The sequence below is a fragment of the Chelonoidis abingdonii genome, chromosome 2 (genome assembly GCF_003597395.2).
Source record: "Chelonoidis abingdonii isolate Lonesome George chromosome 2, CheloAbing_2.0, whole genome shotgun sequence".
NCBI lineage: Eukaryota > Metazoa > Chordata > Testudines > Testudinidae > Chelonoidis > Chelonoidis abingdonii.
Genome location: NC_133770.1, coordinates 232,160,962 through 232,177,848, shown reverse-complemented (window position 1 = coordinate 232,177,848; position 16,887 = coordinate 232,160,962). Strand labels below are relative to the sequence as shown.

The 16,887-nt window shown below is 41.6% G+C and overlaps 1 protein-coding gene across 1 annotated transcript in view; it reads left to right on the top strand.

Moving 5' to 3' along the window:
- The window catches only part of LOC116834638 (kinesin-like protein KIF20A), a 46,735-nt gene continuing 29,848 nt past the window's right edge, over positions 1–16,887 (top strand). Inside the window, exons 1-10 of the mRNA XM_075063036.1 lie at positions 1–144; positions 1,386–1,460; positions 3,437–3,556; positions 4,623–4,761; positions 4,853–5,037; positions 11,032–11,140; positions 11,628–11,819; positions 11,904–12,015; positions 13,039–13,110; positions 16,598–16,744. Of these exons, the coding sequence (XP_074919137.1) occupies positions 1–144; positions 1,386–1,460; positions 3,437–3,556; positions 4,623–4,761; positions 4,853–5,037; positions 11,032–11,140; positions 11,628–11,819; positions 11,904–12,015; positions 13,039–13,110; positions 16,598–16,744 (1,295 nt within the window). The remainder of the gene's footprint in view (positions 145–1,385; positions 1,461–3,436; positions 3,557–4,622; positions 4,762–4,852; positions 5,038–11,031; positions 11,141–11,627; positions 11,820–11,903; positions 12,016–13,038; positions 13,111–16,597; positions 16,745–16,887) is intronic.

The window sequence follows — 16,887 nt, the reverse complement described above, 5'->3', positions numbered from 1 at the left end:
ATGGACTATGAGGAGGGAAGCTGTGCATCCTCAGCAGTATGTGATGTGTTGGGCTTCACCTGTTATGAGGACTTAATGGGTAAAACCTCACCCATGGAGTCGTCAGTGATACCTAATGCTGATGAACAGCAGCAGGAGGTGGGGGTGTGTTTGTAATCATTTTTTTTCTAATGATGCCTTTGCATTTAAGTAGCAACAACTCAATAACAAGTTTATCTCTGTATTTGAACTCCCTCCCTTTTTCCAAGTCTGTTTCCTTTTCCCTTTACTTAGAAACAGATCATGTCCTGCAGCAAATTAACATTTTAACTGGTACTTACAACATTTGTCTTAAGCATTTGAGGAACTAAAGGATTGCAGTATAGTGCAGAAGTACACATGCAAGTTTGCACAGCACCCATCTGGAGTATGCCCAGTTCAAACTATCTCACTCTTATCATGAGTCCCAAACGGTTATATGCTCTTGCACTTGGCCTGCAAGCCTTTTAACTTTGTAATATAACTATTGCATTATGCCGAGATCTGGCCTTGGAATTTGCTTCTACTGGTCATGCTATCCTACAGCAGCAGGTTTACTGCTTCGGTGCCTTTTGGTCAGCACTCTGTCGGTTCTGCCTTTTTGGCAGAGTGGTGATGAAAGGAGTAGTCTGAAGAGTTGTGGTAATGAAAGGTGCTAAATGGACAGGTTAGCAGATGGGGAAACTCTAGTGTACCTCTTCTGTTCACATAGCTGAGTGGGAAGGGAAGGCTCGTAGAGATCCCTCTGTCTAATACAGAACAGTGGGGAGACCCAGTTGGGTGGGGTTTTTTTTCCTTTTAGTATCTAGAAGGGGAGATCCTGGATTTTCCAGCAGCCAAGAAGGCTTCCTCCATGAACATTTCTGAAGGGATGATAAAGGGTTTGTGGCTTGGCGATAGGGGCAAGATGTTTTTTGTTTGTTGAGCCCCAGTAGTGTGCCTTGCACTGTATAAAACTAGACTACAAACTTTCCATTTATTATATGAGCAACACAACTTAGGTACAATGTGTGGAGTGACCAGAAGGTGGAAGCAGTGCAGTTTTTTGTGTAAAATAAATATATAATGTGCTGTTGATGGATGAACCTTGAGCTGGCTGCGTGAAATAAACTTTTAAAGAATTTGAATGAAAAGAGGTGGGTAGTTTTAGCGCAGTAGGCGTTCTAGGCATAAGGGACAGTTTGGAGAAGACCTGAAGATGAATGGAAGGATATTAGTACCAAAGTCACAGTAATGTGGCTGGCATGAGATGGAATGGTGAGGTGTGGGGAAAAACATTAGAGATGTTAAGCAGGTAAAAACAAAAACTCTGGAATCCTGAGTCTTTGGCCTATAGATGTAACTATATATATTTTTCAAATGAGCAGATATATCAACCTTTGAAAGTCTACTTGAGAGTCAGACCCTTCTCTAAAGGAGAGCTTGAAAGCAATGAATCTCAGGTTAGTTGTTGTCCATTAATGACTTATTATTTTTTTGTCCTCCGTGGAAAACACTTGTTTCATCTCAAGAATTCTAAAATAGAAAAAGCTTCTGTGAGTTTTCAGTTTCTAAATTCTGTAACCTAGATGTCACTTCTGAGGCATTCTAAACTTTAATGATGAGGAAAAGTGCTAATTCTATCTCGTAGAAATATGTGACTTATCAGCAGTCTTTACTGTCTCACTCATTCCCACAATACAGTTTTGGTAAATGTGGAATGCCAAACCAGAACAAGATCAGCATATTAAATTTTGTCCAATAAACTGTTCTGAATGTGGCTACTGTATGAAGTCTGACTCTTAATCTCAGAGATTTTTCAGTTAAAGTAAAATATGTGACAGGTAACTTAAAGTTGAACACAGAGAAAATAAATATCTGCTGTGCACTGGTAAAACTTGTCCAGGCAATAGGAAAACAATAGATGGTAATATTCCATGCGTTGTGTGTCGTGCAAGGTAATTAATTCTGCTACATCAGTCACAGTCATGTGCTCTTGCCACTAGAACTGGGTGAAATTCTCCATACAAATGTATTGTTTGCCAAAAAATGCAGTTTGGGGTTGACTGAAACTATTTTGACAAACTTGTCAAATAATTTTGGACCCCCAAAAAGATGTTCTGGTCTAGATGCATGTGGTTACTTAGGCCCTGCCACCCCTCCCTTTTTGTACCAGTGGTTAGGGCACTTTGCTGAGAGGTGGGAGATCCATGTTCAAGTTCCAGCTCCAATGAATATTGATTTATTTATACAAAGTGGAACAGCTTCAACAAGAGAGATTAAGAGCCAAAGCAAAATAGCCAGTAGCCTTCTGGTTAGGGCCCTCAGCGGGGAAATTGATTTCAAGTCCCTGCTCCAGATTAGAGATTTGAATTTGGTACTCCCACATCCTAGCTGCATGCTGTAACACCTAGGCTACTGGGTATATGAGCACTACCATTTCCACCTAATCTTTTAAAGTAAGTTAGGTTAGGTTAAACAAAACATTCATTCAACCTGAAATGAAATTTTTATTGACTTCCAATTTACCAAGAATTTAAAAAAAATTGCTTTCAATTTGAGTTGAACCTAGTCTTTCAGAGCTGCCAGTTAATAGAAAAATAATCTGCTCAGCTCTAACTACCACAGTTATCAAATGGATTATCTTATGGTCTGATAATACTGAAGAGGCAGAAGTTTAAATCATGTAAACTCTACAAGTTTCCTTTCCTAGGTTATAAATAACATCATTCAAACTGAAACTCTTCAAATCCAGTTTATGCTCTGTTTAGGCAGTTCATAGTTTACATTTTGTCCAGAAACAAAATATGGAGAAAACTAGTCAGTTTCTAATCCATCTTGTTTACAGGTTCTCTTGCATGAGTACAATACTGAAGAGCTTGGGTTGCAAACTCTACAGGTGTTTGGAGTGTGTGTTGTGAATAAACAGGAGCGGCTCGATGGTTTTTGCTGCCTTAGGCGGCAGTGCTCCTCCTCTGAGCTTAGGCAGCAGGGGTCCTTCTGCTCCGCATCTTCGGGGTACTTTGGCAGCAGGTCCTGGAGCGAGTGAAGGACCCGCTGCCGAAGACTCGGAGCAGAAGGACACCCCCCTTCCCCTCCCCGCTACCGAATTTCCGCTGAGGGTGGCAAAATGCTGCTCCCCAAATCCTGCCACCCTAGGCGACTTCCTAGGGTTGCCTAGTGGAAGCGCCAGCCCTGCAAATAGGAGTGGGTGGAGGGGATCCTGGCAACATTTTTAATGGTCTTGGGTATTGTAAAAGGTAAGCTTTTACAAAGCCCATGTTTTGGTTCAAATCTTATATTATTGTCCCTTTAAAGTTGTAATGTATCTCTTAAATATTTTAAAACCTATTTTTTACAATGTTAAGCTCTGGTAGACAAAGATGTGTAGTTCTGGAAAGCTATTTTAGAAAGAACAACTTCTATGTCTTTGCTTTAGGACTGTGTAATTATTGAAAATCCAGAAACAGTAACTCTACAGGCACCCAAAGAATCCTTTACCATGAAGAACAGAGAAAAGGGGATTGGACAGTCTGTACACCAGTTCACCTTCACTAAGGTAGGCTAACTTTCATGCTATGATCTTTAATAGGAAAGCAATTTTACTCTATAGGAAACCAAAGTTGTGGCTTGTTTTTCCAGTTTTAGTTCTAGTGAAAGTGTTTCGGTTTGTATAATTTGTTAACTATGACCTTTCACATTTGAATTACTTGTGGTATCTTCTCAGCTGCCTTTGAAACAAAACACAATGTATAGGATTCATATTCACTGTTAATTCATCAGGAAGGCTATATTTTCATGCAAATGCTTCTCTTGTCTAATTAAGAAATTGATGCAGTAATCGTATTGCTTTCTTTGATTAAATGGTGTTTACAAAAGCTGCTTACAGGCAATTTTATATGAAAAAACATAGCACAAGAAAATAGTGTGACCACATACATTTTTGTGGTTTCACTATCCTTCTAGATCGTAATTGGATGTATAGGTATTGTAAGAATGTGTTACTTAAAACTGGCATCTAGAAAGGTGTATTTCCATTTGAGAGTATGGAAGCTTTATGGCTTATCCCTTTCAAACCTTAAGCCTAGCTTTTCTTTACTTGACACATGAATGCAAAATCCAGTAAGGACTACAGGAGCTTCTGTTCTCCCAGTATCAAGAGAAAGTGGTTTGCATAACTTATTAAATAGCTTCATATTTAAGACTTGGTCTTTCTCTGAGTAAATTTTGACTTGTAGATTCACATTTCCATATGGCTCCCTCCTATTCCTCTATACTTGTATTGGCCTTCTTCCAGGATACTTGGCATGTGATGAGCTCAGGCTATTCTTAGTTCTTGCCAGGTGAATGGTGGTCAGAAATAAATGCAGGCTTGCATTTTTCTCAGTAGCTGGAATTAAACATGCATGACCTGGAGCTAAACAGAAACTTGTGATCAGTTATAGGGGATCCAGACAATGAAGCTGGTATTGTTAGTTCAACTTTCTCTGTACAACTAATTTACCTTATTACTCAACAGTGAATGGTAAAAACAAAAGTTCTTTAGACCATTTAGTAATCCATGTTTCAGCTGCTCCAGATATCATTTGAAAACTCTTGTGTTTTGTTTGTTTTTTTTTGGTTAGGTCTTTGGTCCAGAAACTACTCAAAGTGACTTTTTTGAAGGCACAATGAAAGAGATAGTAAAAGCTTACATTGATGGAGCAAATGGACTGGTGTTTACCTATGGGGTTACTAATGCAGGCAAAACATTCACTATTCAAGGTAACAAAAGCAAATGTTACAACTTTCATAAAATCCAATTAACACTTTTAGTGAGACTAGCTATGTATAATACACTTACTTTTCTTCACAGGTTCTCCAAAAGATGGTGGTATTTTGCCTCGTTCTCTTGATATGATCTTTCACCACATAAGAGGAAGACAGTATCTGAAGATGAACTTGAAACCATACTTAAGCAATGATGTAAAGAAGCTAGATGTGACACAGGTTAAACAAGAGGAAATTATAAAAGCTGCTGTTCTTGCTTCTCTGAAAGAGGTCAGTAACCAAATACTTCCTTGTTACCTAAGCTAACATCTAAATCTTCCCCTTAATTAAAAAGCTGCTTAATACTTTCTTACAAGGCTCTGCTGCTGTAGTGAATTCCATTTCCAGATTTGTGCAGGCTCCGTAGTGTCAATTAAGATAGGAAGACTTCAAAGAATAAGAGCAGCAGGTCATACATGCAGTATAGGTTAAACTTTTTAATGAGAACTTTATGGAAACTAAGTCCTCTACAGACAGGGGAAACAGAAGTGAAAAATATTCAAACATTAGTTTGAAACCTGCTAATGTTATACTGTTGAGGGTCATCTCCAGTTTATTGTGTAATGGTTCTCAAGATAACATCAATAGAACCTTGATCTCCTTCATCTTAGATGAGTGTCTAGCTGTAACATCCCTTGAATAAAAAGTAGTGTACAGATTTGGTTTCTGCTCTCAAAATGTATGTGAAGTTGAAATTAGGCTATCAAAATGATTCAGTTCCAGCATGACTAAGGTTTTATGTAAAGAATAGAAATGTTTTCTGGTTTTAAAAAATAAATAAAATCAAAAGTATCCTAATCCCAATGAAATTTCAGTGCAGAGTCGAAGCTCTCAAGTTGGTGCATTTCAGAGCTTTCACCCTAAGGTCCTCTTTGATATATGTTGATAATGCTATCAGTCTGAAACTCAAAATGTGTACTTGCTCTGACATTTTAAAAATTTATTATGCTCAGCCCAATGTCTCTTGTGCCAAAATATACCTGAATGACTGAGATTAGTGAGGTGGTTTAGTGGGTTATTTTTTCTCCCAACGGTCCTTTCCATTGTCTCCAATAGCCATGCCAGCTTTTGAAGCAGTCCAGTTATCTGTCAGACACTTACTCCTCAACAAATGAGAACAGAAATTATTTTAGCAGCTCATTCAAACCCTGCAAATCCAAGCTTGATGGCTCAATCTTTAATAAAATGTTAAATATGGATCAGAGAACATCAAATGAAAAAATGTGAAAGATGTAGGAGAAAAGGTCAGTGAGAAAAAGGTGTCAAAGTAGTACTAAATCATTAGTGGGAGTCTTGTACTACTAAAAATAGAGATAATCAAAACTTTTTCCAGGAAGGATTAGTAGACAAATTTTTATTCCTGAGAGCATTCTGGATTTAAAAAAATTCTGTGCACAATATTTTAACATTCCGCAAATTTTATTTGTCAAATAAATGTGGAGGCTCCAGCATGGCATTGGGGAGCGCAGGCTACCGGCTGAACAGGGGTGGGAGATCACTGTGCAGCTTTTCCCCCTTTCCCACCGGGACATGGACTCAGCGGTGAGGCTGCACCCAATTCTGTCACAGTGCAAGGACTAGGCCTGCCCTAGAAACACTCCAAGGCCCTCCCCCCTCCATGCCAGGTGCACCAGGTATGGGCGGGCGGGCAGGCTCAGCAAGGCAGGATCCAACTGTGGAGGGGCTTAGTGTGTGGGTGGTGGTGGTGCTGGGGAATCCAGGTGTGGGTTAAGAGTTCTGGCAGGGCAATCTGGATGTGGGAGACTCAGTGGGGGATCTGGGTGTGGAGGGGATCTGGATGCACCAGGGGCTTGTTGTGAGTTTTTGGGTGCAGTGGTAATGGGACTCTACAGGGGGGTCCAGGTGAAGGCAGTTAGGGCTCAGCAGAGGGGGGTTGTCCAGATGCTGGGGGAATGGGTCTCAATTGGGTAAGGATCTAGGTGCAACTGTTTGGGGCTCGGTGGGGTGGGGATCTGGGTGCGAATGGCTCGTCGAGGTGGTCCAGGTGGAGGAGGAAACATACTGTTAGGGAAGGTTGCATGACTGCTGTTGTGACTTCCCTTTGCTTCCCTGTCAGTCATTTTTCTGTGGGGGAACTTAAATTCTGCATGTGTGCAGTGGTGGAGAATTACACCAGGAGTAAAAAAATTAAGTACTTAACCATTCCTTTTCTAGAGAGTGTGATTTGAAAGGCTTTTGTTTGTTCCTTAAACTTGACCAGCCTCCTGTACCTTATTCTGAAGAGAGAGTCTGTACTGCCCAAACTTTCCGTCAGTTAAACTGTTGTCTGCTTCATTTATCTCTACTTGAATGGCTGTAGTGATTTGGATGCTATGGGATTATGAACATCAGTCCTCCTCTTTATGGAAAAGGAAGGGTAAGAGCTTAATCGTGTATTAGCAGATACGCTCAACTGTAGAACAGAACTAATGACCCAGATTCAACTACCATCTCTATGCTGACAGTTCACCGATCTTCTTCCACTCTGCACCAGACCAGTCCAAACTAAAATGTCAGCATATCCGTTATCTTCTGATGAACACCGAGCCGTCGGCTGAAGCACAGAAAAACTAAAACAGAGTTCTTAATCTTTTTCCCAAGTTTTCCCTCCCTCTCCCAGCTCTTTTTGTTAGTCACTATGGACAACACCCCCATCCTACCTGTCACTCAGTCTTGTAATCTGGTTATCTTCTATGATTCAGACCTCTTGAATATATCCTGGATGTGAGGACCTGAAGTCTTGCAGATTCTTTCTGTATAACAACATCTCTAAGATACAGCCTTTCTTTTACATCCACCCAGCTAAAACTGTTGTCCAGGCTGGCCTCTCACATCTTAATTACAGCAACATCCTTTCCTCTGGCCTTGAGTAGGGCAAAATTGCATTTGTCCTATTTGTTCAGAATGCTGCTGCAAAGATCATTATCCCAGTTTATTGCTTCGATTGTTTCCTCTCTGTATTGTCAAATGTAAGTTGCTGTCTTCACTTTCAAGGCCCTTCATGGACTATCCCCCACTGTGTCTATTAGTCATTCACTATCAAGATGTTGACCTGTGTCTCTGATTGCCCACCTGTTAGATTTTCAATCATGACTGGCATGGGCCAAAGAAGTACCTTTGTGTTTTCTCCAATGCTGATCCTCAAGATTGGGAGGAGCTCCTCATAAACATTTGCAAAACTACACTATCCTACAAACCCCTCTTTAAATCTCTTCTTTGCCATGATGCCAGCAAAAAATTAACTGCAGTTAGGCCACTGGTACCACTTCCTGTCAGACAAGAAGTATTGTCTTACTGCTTCCTTGTGCTCTTCCCTCCTGCATAGGCGCTGACACTTACACAGAGGAAAAAAAAATGATGGGTGCTAAGCACCCACCAGCAGCCAGCTCCCTCCTTTCCCCAGCGCCTCCCCCTGCCAGCAGCCCCTCAAATCAGCGCCTTTCCTTCCCTCCCAGCAACTCCTGCCCACTGTGGATCAACTGTTCCATGGTGTACAGGAGGTGCTGAGAGGAAGAGAGACTGAAGGGGAGAAATGGGGAGTGATCTTGGAGAAGGGGGTGGAATGGGGTCTGGGGGGGGATGGGAGCTTGGGAGAAGGGGCAGAGGCAGGTGGAGCAGGGGTGGAGGTTTTGGGGAAGGAGTGGAGTGGGGGTGGGGCCTCGGGCAGAGCTGGGGGGGTCAAGCACCCCCTCTGCATATTAGAAAGCTAGTGCCTCTGCCTCCCCCATCTATCTGTGATCTCTTGTCTTATACTTAGCCCCTTCTCCAAAGATCGATCGATCTAGCTATGTATCATCTATTTAATCTTGTATTTATACTGCTGCTATCATAGTGGAGTCCTAGTTGATGACTAGGATTCCTAGGCACTATGGTAATCTAAACAATGACTCCACTCTGAATTCTTGTCATAAGGCTTTCAAGCAATCTGGTGTTAGCAAAACTGAAACTTACAAAAGAAATAGGAAGGAAAACAAGCTATTATAGTGTTACAATGCCAAAGCTGCCATAACACATTCAAGAGAGCTCATAAAGGAATTCACTACAGGTCTTGATGAGGATGTCTTTTATGAATAGCAGATAAATGGTAACCTGACAACTTGCGTCTATCTTATATTTTAGTGCATACAGCAAAACCTTGTGAACTTCCCTCTGAATTGCGAAGGCTTCATTCCTTCTGTTACTATGGAGTTTTAGTGGTGTCCTATGGGAAGGTTGCTCTTCATGATGAGAATATTATTATGCAAACAAGTGTGTGCAGGGCAGAGGAAGAGAGATGCTAGAATATATTACTTTGGAAAAATCTGAACAAGCTGTGGGACTTTAATGACACCAGGGCCAGCTTTTTGTTTTTTGAAGCCAAATTTGAAGCCAAAATATGGGGTAATTTTGAAATCTACATTTGACAAACCCCTTCTGTATTGATCAGTGGTTTTCAAACTTCTTTTTGGGTGACCCAGTAGAAGAAAATTGTTGATGCCTATGACCCAGTGGAGCTGGGGATGAGGAGTTTGGGCTGTGGGAGGGACTCAGGGCTGGGGTAGGGCTCTGGGGTGGGGCTGGGGATGAGGGGTTCGGGGTGCAGGAAGGGACTCTGGGTTTGGGGGGGCCCATGGCTGGGGCAGGGGATTGGGGTGCAGGGTTGGGGAGTGGGCTTACCTTGCGTGGCTCCCAGTCAGTGGTGCAGCGGGGGTGCTAAGACAGGCTTCCTGCCTGTCCTGGCACTGCAGACCACACTGTGCCCCAGAAGCAGCCAGTAGCAGGTTTGGCTCCTAGACAGAGGTGCGCAAGCAACGCCGCATGGCTGTTGCCTGCAGGCACTGCCCTCTTCCCTCCCCCTTCCCCCCCCCCCGGCTCCCATTGGCCAGTTTCTTGCCAATGGGAGTGTGGACTCAGTGCTTGGGATGGGGGCAGTGTGTGGAGCCCCACGCTACTCCCCGATTTCCCCCTCCTCAGTCTAGGAGCTGGACCTGCTGCTGGTCACTTCTGGGATGCAGTGTTAAATAGGTAGGGACTACTCTGCCTTAGCCAGGCAGCATTGCTGACAGGACTTTTAACAAAGCGGTCGCCCGTGCTGACCAGAGCTGCTGCATCCCAGTGCCTTACATTTTGCGACCCAGTACTGGGTCGTGACCTGCAGTTTGAAAACCACTGATATTGATCAAGTTCTGGGAACATCTCAAATCTGTAATATCGCTATGTTCAGAGCAGGTATATTCCAGGCACTTGTCCTGTTCATTGAATTAAAGGCAGAAGGGACCACTAGATTATCATTCTAGTCTATTACTGGTGAAACTTTTTTTTTCTGAACTCCTTGAAAACTCCTTGTAGTTCAGTCATAGGTTGACATGTATATCTGAATGGTCCCGTACTATCCCATCTCTAACTACTTTATTATGAAGAGTATTACTTCTCTGTGTCTACAGTCTTGTACTTACAAAAATTCCTTTCAGGTAGGTTTTTTAACCTAACCATTTTTTTAAACGAGTGGACATCTTTACTGTTTTAGTAAATTTTCACTTTGTTTACTGGTTTACTATTGAAAGTTCACTGTTTACATTTTGTTAGATGAAACACCTCTGACTTCCCAATAGTGACAAATTATATTCTTTGTGTGAGAAATCAGAATCTGAAGTTCTGTTCTGTTACTTTTGAACATGTAGAGGAAGCTTACATATTTTAACAGCAATTAGTCTACATATACTTACCTGTCTATTTCCCATCTATGTGAAATATTAACTGAAGAATGATAACTGCAGCAGGGTCAAAATAGAGGAATGATGAAATATACTTGTGGGAGGAGAAGGAGATGCCTGGAGCTCCATTCAGGATGCTGAAGATCACGTTATTGGCATGGGGGAGCAGGTGGGGACAATATTTAAGAAAAGAGACTGTGGCAATCTGATGCTAGCCTCATTACTATTGCTGCTGTTGCAAATGTAAAACTTCCACTAAAAATAGTGGCTGCCAGCTAGGGGCCAAGAAACGATTACTATGAATATAAATTTTTGCTTAACAAAAGAGTTCTATTCTGATTTTGCTTCATGGCTACAGTTTTCTTAGTTGCAAAAACTACAATTATGATCTTTCTGAATTGTTTTTGTTGCTTGTAATTTAAATAATCTCTTTCAAAAACTAGTATTGGTGAAGACAAGCCCAGCATAACATCATCACTGCACTGTTTCTTCAACTGTTAATTGGCTATAACAACTTTTTTATTTTCTCAAGGACACGGAAGATACTTTGAAATCTACAATTCAGAGTGAGTCGTTATGTATCTTGGAATCTGTGTCTTCTAGCAGCTGTACTTCAGCAAGTCTGCCTTCTGACCCGCTAGGTAAAGTATACTTGAATTCATGTGGTGAAAATGAAGGTGTCTGCTGGAATCATTTTAAGAATGGAGGGGAGTGGAAGCAGAGAATCTTGTAATTGGCAGCCAATAGAAAATTTTCTTCAAAAATTCTAAGCTTTGGAGATTTAACTCACTTTCAGAGTGTGAAATATAGAAGAGATATGAGAAATTTAAAATCCTCTTGGATATCTTTGCCACATTTAAGTAGTGGCTTAGTTTGCTAGGCAAAAAGGTTTGGTCAGAACTTGTGGTTAGAAACATCAAATTGGTGGCTGGCATAAGAGGAGAAAATAGGAAAACCAGGAAGTATTTGCGAAAAAATTGGGAGAAGTAACAAAGCTAAATTTTGTGTACAAAATTATGTATAATAGGGACTTCCTGCTGTTTGAATTTCAGAGGCTGCTGAACAATTTCAGACTTGCCGATAAGGTGCTTGAATAAATTTTTTTTTTTTTTTTGTTATGGTTAACAGTGGAGGACTCTGTTTTACTTGACGCCGATGGGACTAAGCATCAGAGAACACAGTCTTCGGTGTGGGTTTCCTTCTGTGAAATTTATAATGAGTATGTATATGACCTTATGGATGTATTGGCTATATCAAAAAATCAAAAACGCAAAGTTCTAAAAATCTGTGAGGATCAAGGGGGAAACTCTTATATAAAAGGTAACGACATTACTTTTGTGACATTGGTTGTCCTGTACAAATATTAATGACTTGATATATTTGTAAACAAGTCTATTTCTGCAGACTTAAAGTGGATCAACGTTCAGAGCACTGAAGAGGCTTGCAAAATACTAAAAATAGGAAACAAGAACCGAAGCTTGGCTTGCACTAGAATGAACCAGCACTCAAGTAGAAGGTTTGCTGCCTGTAACTATAGATATGTCCTTGTACTTTACAGATTTGTTGAAAAAATTAAATTGAACACTACTTAGACTAATGCAGAACAAAGCAATCTGCTTTCTTAGCAGAACTTCATGCATGGAACAGTTACACTGGTGCTCCAGAGAATACACTAACTTCAGTTAATTTATGAGTGTAATTCACGACCTGTACACACCAAAACGAATTCCTTCAGGAATTATGATTGACTGTTGGAGTGCCTTTCTGCCAAACTACTTAGCAGAGATTAACTGGGGTGCTCAGACTGTGCAGGAGAAATTGGGAGCAGAACATTCTTAACTCTGAAATTTTGCTTCCCTCTTTGGTTTGACAGCCAGAGTATAACTGTCAGAGCACTAATGCCTGGTTATTTCAGAGGTATTTAGTTGATTTAGGATTTTCTTGTGATATTAAAATGTTGTTGTTAATGCACCAGGAAAACCTTACAGGCTATTGGGTAAACTGAACAATAACTAAATGATACATGTGCTAGAAACCAGGATGAATTATCAGACTGACAGATTCCTCCTCTCCTTCTACTCCCTCTGTTTTCAGGGAGTTGTTCCGAACACAGGGTAAGATCTAGTTCCTGTCTGAAGTCCTTGTGTTCAGGGATCCAAAAATGAATCTATCATGGATCAGTAGATTTCTTTATGCCACTTAAGCCAAACAGTCTGTGTGAATCCCGAAAACCATTTTTTTTCCCATCTGGAGCATCTAATTAAAATTTCACCCTTGACTCCCATACTTCAAGTAACCTCTATTTATCTCTTTGGTTTTTTAATGGTATTATCAAATACTGTATCAATTTTTATTGGCTGTTCAAATTAATGCATTACAAATATTCTCCTTAAGTGTCAGACAAAATAAAAAAAATTCTTGTACGTATTAACTCCACTCAACTTGTGGGTTTTTTGTTTTTTAAAAACACGGTAAAGTTGAACATAATTTTAGTTGGAAGTCAGATTGTTGACAATGAAAACTTGTTTGTTTCTCCTAGTCACAGCATATTTTCTATCAGACTACTAAGACTAAGTGATGAGGCTGAGCCTCGTATTCTTGGAGTTTCAGAGTAAGTGTCTTACTTCTCAGTTCTACAGTAAAATTAATTATTATGGGGGAGCCAGTGGTGAAACCTATGTCTAAGTTGCCTAACACTCTGAATTATAAGTTGTTCTCGGACCTTTGAGTATTTCAAAGCCATGTTTGCAGCAGACCTTTTAAAACTTGGTAAGGGGAAAGAGTCTTGAGGCCAGAAATCTGCCTTTATTGGTCCCACTGAATTCCATTAAGATATGGTTGGGAGAAACTTATGAAAATTGCTACTTTCCATCTGTAGCTTGCATTCCTCAAGGAAACTTTTTTGGTAGCCTATTGAAATAACTGAACATGAATATTCTAATCTAAGAGTGTTCCCAAGCCATTCCCAATGCAACAATGGAATGTACTGCTCTGGGAACCCCAGGTAGCAATAACCTCTCTGGGAGTGGGGAGAGCAAGACAGGCTTCCCCTGACAACCCCTTCCTTGGGGGCACCATGTGGGGAAGTTGCTCCACATCTTCTGTGGGGGGAGCTAGGCTTGGCTGTGTTTCCCCCCCAACTCAGTACATGACCCCATCAAGCCTCACCTAAAAGTAACTGCCTTTTTGCTGCTGTCATAATATAGTGAGTCTCACACCTCAATTGTACTACATTGCAGAAGGTTCAGAGTTCAGACTCTACCAGTGATGCATGATCTCAGGCAGATGGGTGTTATCTTGTTTTTACTGCTTTATGTATTTACTTTTAAACAGCCTAGGAAACTACATTGTTAAAAGAATGCTTAGGTGGCAGAGTCAAGCTCTTGGAAGTTGGGGAATGTCAGGTTGCCTTGGCAACCCTAATTCAGCCTGTTTGTGATCATTATGTATTATGCACATACTAACCTTTTTCCCCCCAGGACTCCTTCCTGCAGTGCACAGAATGGACAGTGCTCAGGGACTGAATCAGGGTTGTGTAGTGAAAGAAGATGTCTATAGGATCCCTTTCCCCCCTTCTACTAGAAGTTGGTAGGAGTGAAAAGAACAAAATAGAGAACTTCAGGAAGATGAAAGGATGGTGATTTAAGACAGGTGAATGCCAGACAGGAGAGCCCTGTTATCCCAGCTTGTGCCATAGCTCATGTGTGTTACTGAGGAAGTCTTTTAAGACAAAATTTTGTTAAGTGCCACTAATCATGTTCCTCTTTTTCTGGGTGTCTCTTTGAGCCACCTGGGGTCTGAATAGGCAGAAGTGCTTAGCACTCACACCTTCAACTGAAGTTAACAGGAGCTGTGGGTACCCAGGCAGTAAGGCAGCGTGATCTGGAGGCATGAATATAGAGTTGAATCATGATCAGATTTCAAATCATGACTCTGCCAGTGAGTCAGTTTCTTATTTTCCTAAGTGGGGAAGATAACAAATTCATCTCCACTGAGATAAGCACACTAACATTTGTGAGGCACTCTGATATTATGCCTGCCCTATGAGGTGATATTTGCCTGTCCACTTTGGTTAGTCTACAGTAAATAAGGTAAGATCGACTGAATGATATGAACTGCCTCAGTCCCTGAGCAGCACCAGTCTTGTGTATTGAATGATGTAGGATCTTGTGGAAATGGTATGTGATCATATAATTAAACATATACATGCAAAGGGCTAAAATCTGCATAGGCGTAGGTTATGGACAATCTACATTTAAACATATCACAATTTTTGAGTACTTGACTTTGCAACCTAAATGTCCTCATCATGCGTTTTTTTAATGTAGTTATTTATCCTGGCACAAATATTTCTCTAAGGGTATGGCTACACTTGAAATTTAGGGGCAGCGCTTTGAAGTGTGAGTGTGGTCGGAGCGCCAGCGCTGGGAGAGAGCTCTCCCAGCGCTGCAGGTAAACCACATCCTCTGTGGGTGTAGCTTGCAGCGCTGGGAGCTGTGCTCCCAGCATTGCGGCACTGATTACACTGAGGCTTTACAGTGCTGTATCTTGCAGCGCTCAGGGGGGTTGTTTTTTCACACCCCTGAGCGCGAAAGTTGCAGCGCTGTAAAGTGCCAGTGTAGCCATACCCTAAGTATTCTGGTGGGCCCTGTGGGGGCAATCCAATGGCTTAATGCAAACTTTGACAGAAGTTGCATTATATGCTAAGTGTTTACACTTGGCTGTATAAGTCAGCCTCTGGGGAAATCCTGTCCTCTGCCCAGATGTTGGAAGCTGCAGAAAGAAACAAACTACTCTGCATCCAAAAGTATCAATCTGTATTGTATTACTAATGCTCTGCATTAGTATTTTCAGTACTGTGAGAATTGCAAGGAGTTGAGTAGGATCAAAGTACTTTCCCCTAGAGGAGAAACACACTATGGAAAGTGCTTCAGCAATTCAGTTGGTAGCATTCATTTGGGTTCAGGTGGTTGTGGAATAGTCCCACACCAAGATTTGGGTTCCTATGAATGCTGGCTCTAATGAATTAGAGGAGTGTTGTATTGTTCTCTGAATGCACTAGTTTCTGTTAGTTAAGACAACGTCCTAGCCCTCATTTAAAAAAAATAACTAACTCTCCATGGAAAATGGAAATACTAATGACAGTATTTAAGCTATTGCATTGTGTTTAACTATAACTGTATTATGAGTAAGATTGTATTTTAGTCATGGGTATTTTAGTAAAAGTCATGGGCAGTAAATAAAAATTCACAGCCTGTGACCTGTCCATAAGTTGTACTATATACTCCTGACTAAATCTTGAGTGTGAGGGCAGCCTGGGGGAGCATGCCCTGGGTGGAGTGTGGTCTGGGACCCCTGTTAGTGGGGGTTGGTGGGGCTGACAGGCTTCCTGTGTGGTTCCTTAGAAGCAATGACATCCCCCCAGGCTCCCTCAGCTCCTAGCTCCATGCACTGACCACGTCCCAACTATGGCCAATGGGAGCTGCAGGGATGATACCTGCAGGCAGAGGCAGTGTGCAGAGTTAGGAGCTGAGGGAGGGACATGTCACCACTTCCAGGGAGCCTCCCAAGGTAAGCGTTTCCCAGAGTCCTCACCCCGTGCCAGGCCGCAACCCCCAGCCCTGAGCTCCCTCCCACCCACTCCCAAACTCCTGCTGCTGCGGGGGAAGGGGGCAGTGGCCCGAGACTGCCCCAGCAGTGGCTGGTGCGGCTGGCCTAGGGGTTGCCCGAGCTCCTCAGGCGGCCCCCAGGTGAGCTGCATTGACTGCTGCAGAAGTCAGAGATCCCAGAAAGTCACGGAATTCATGACAGCCATGACAAACTCAGCCTTAATTATGAGTATCTGATGCCCTACTCTGGACGTGGTATTGAAAGGAAGGCTTTTGTACAAAACCATGTTTCTTACCTTCTGTTTGCAAAAGCCACTGAAGAATCAAACGTTAGAAAGAAGGTACTCTGTAGTCCACACCTTTAAATGTGTGTCCAAAAATGTTAAGAGTTAGTGATTCTTATAGCACCAACATATGTGAAAGTAAAGAATATTTAAAAATTGTATTTAACTTGTATAATATTTACTGTTGATTAATTCTTTCATTTAGAATGTCTCTCTGTGACTTGGCTGGGTCTGAACGGTGCAATAAGACACAAACTTTTGGAGACAGACTAAAAGAAGCCGGGAATATTAATAATTCTCTTTTTATTCTTGGGAAATGCATTGCTGCACTGAAGCAGAAGCAGAATCCTAAGTAAGTGAGAAGACTTAAAACAATAACCTTGAGTTTTAGTTCAGCTAAAAGACTAATCATGCAGTGCACCGCTTTGGGTAGTGGTTCTGCAGCTTGCACAGTGGTTCACTTAACATGTACATTTAGTAATATGTTTGTTGCAA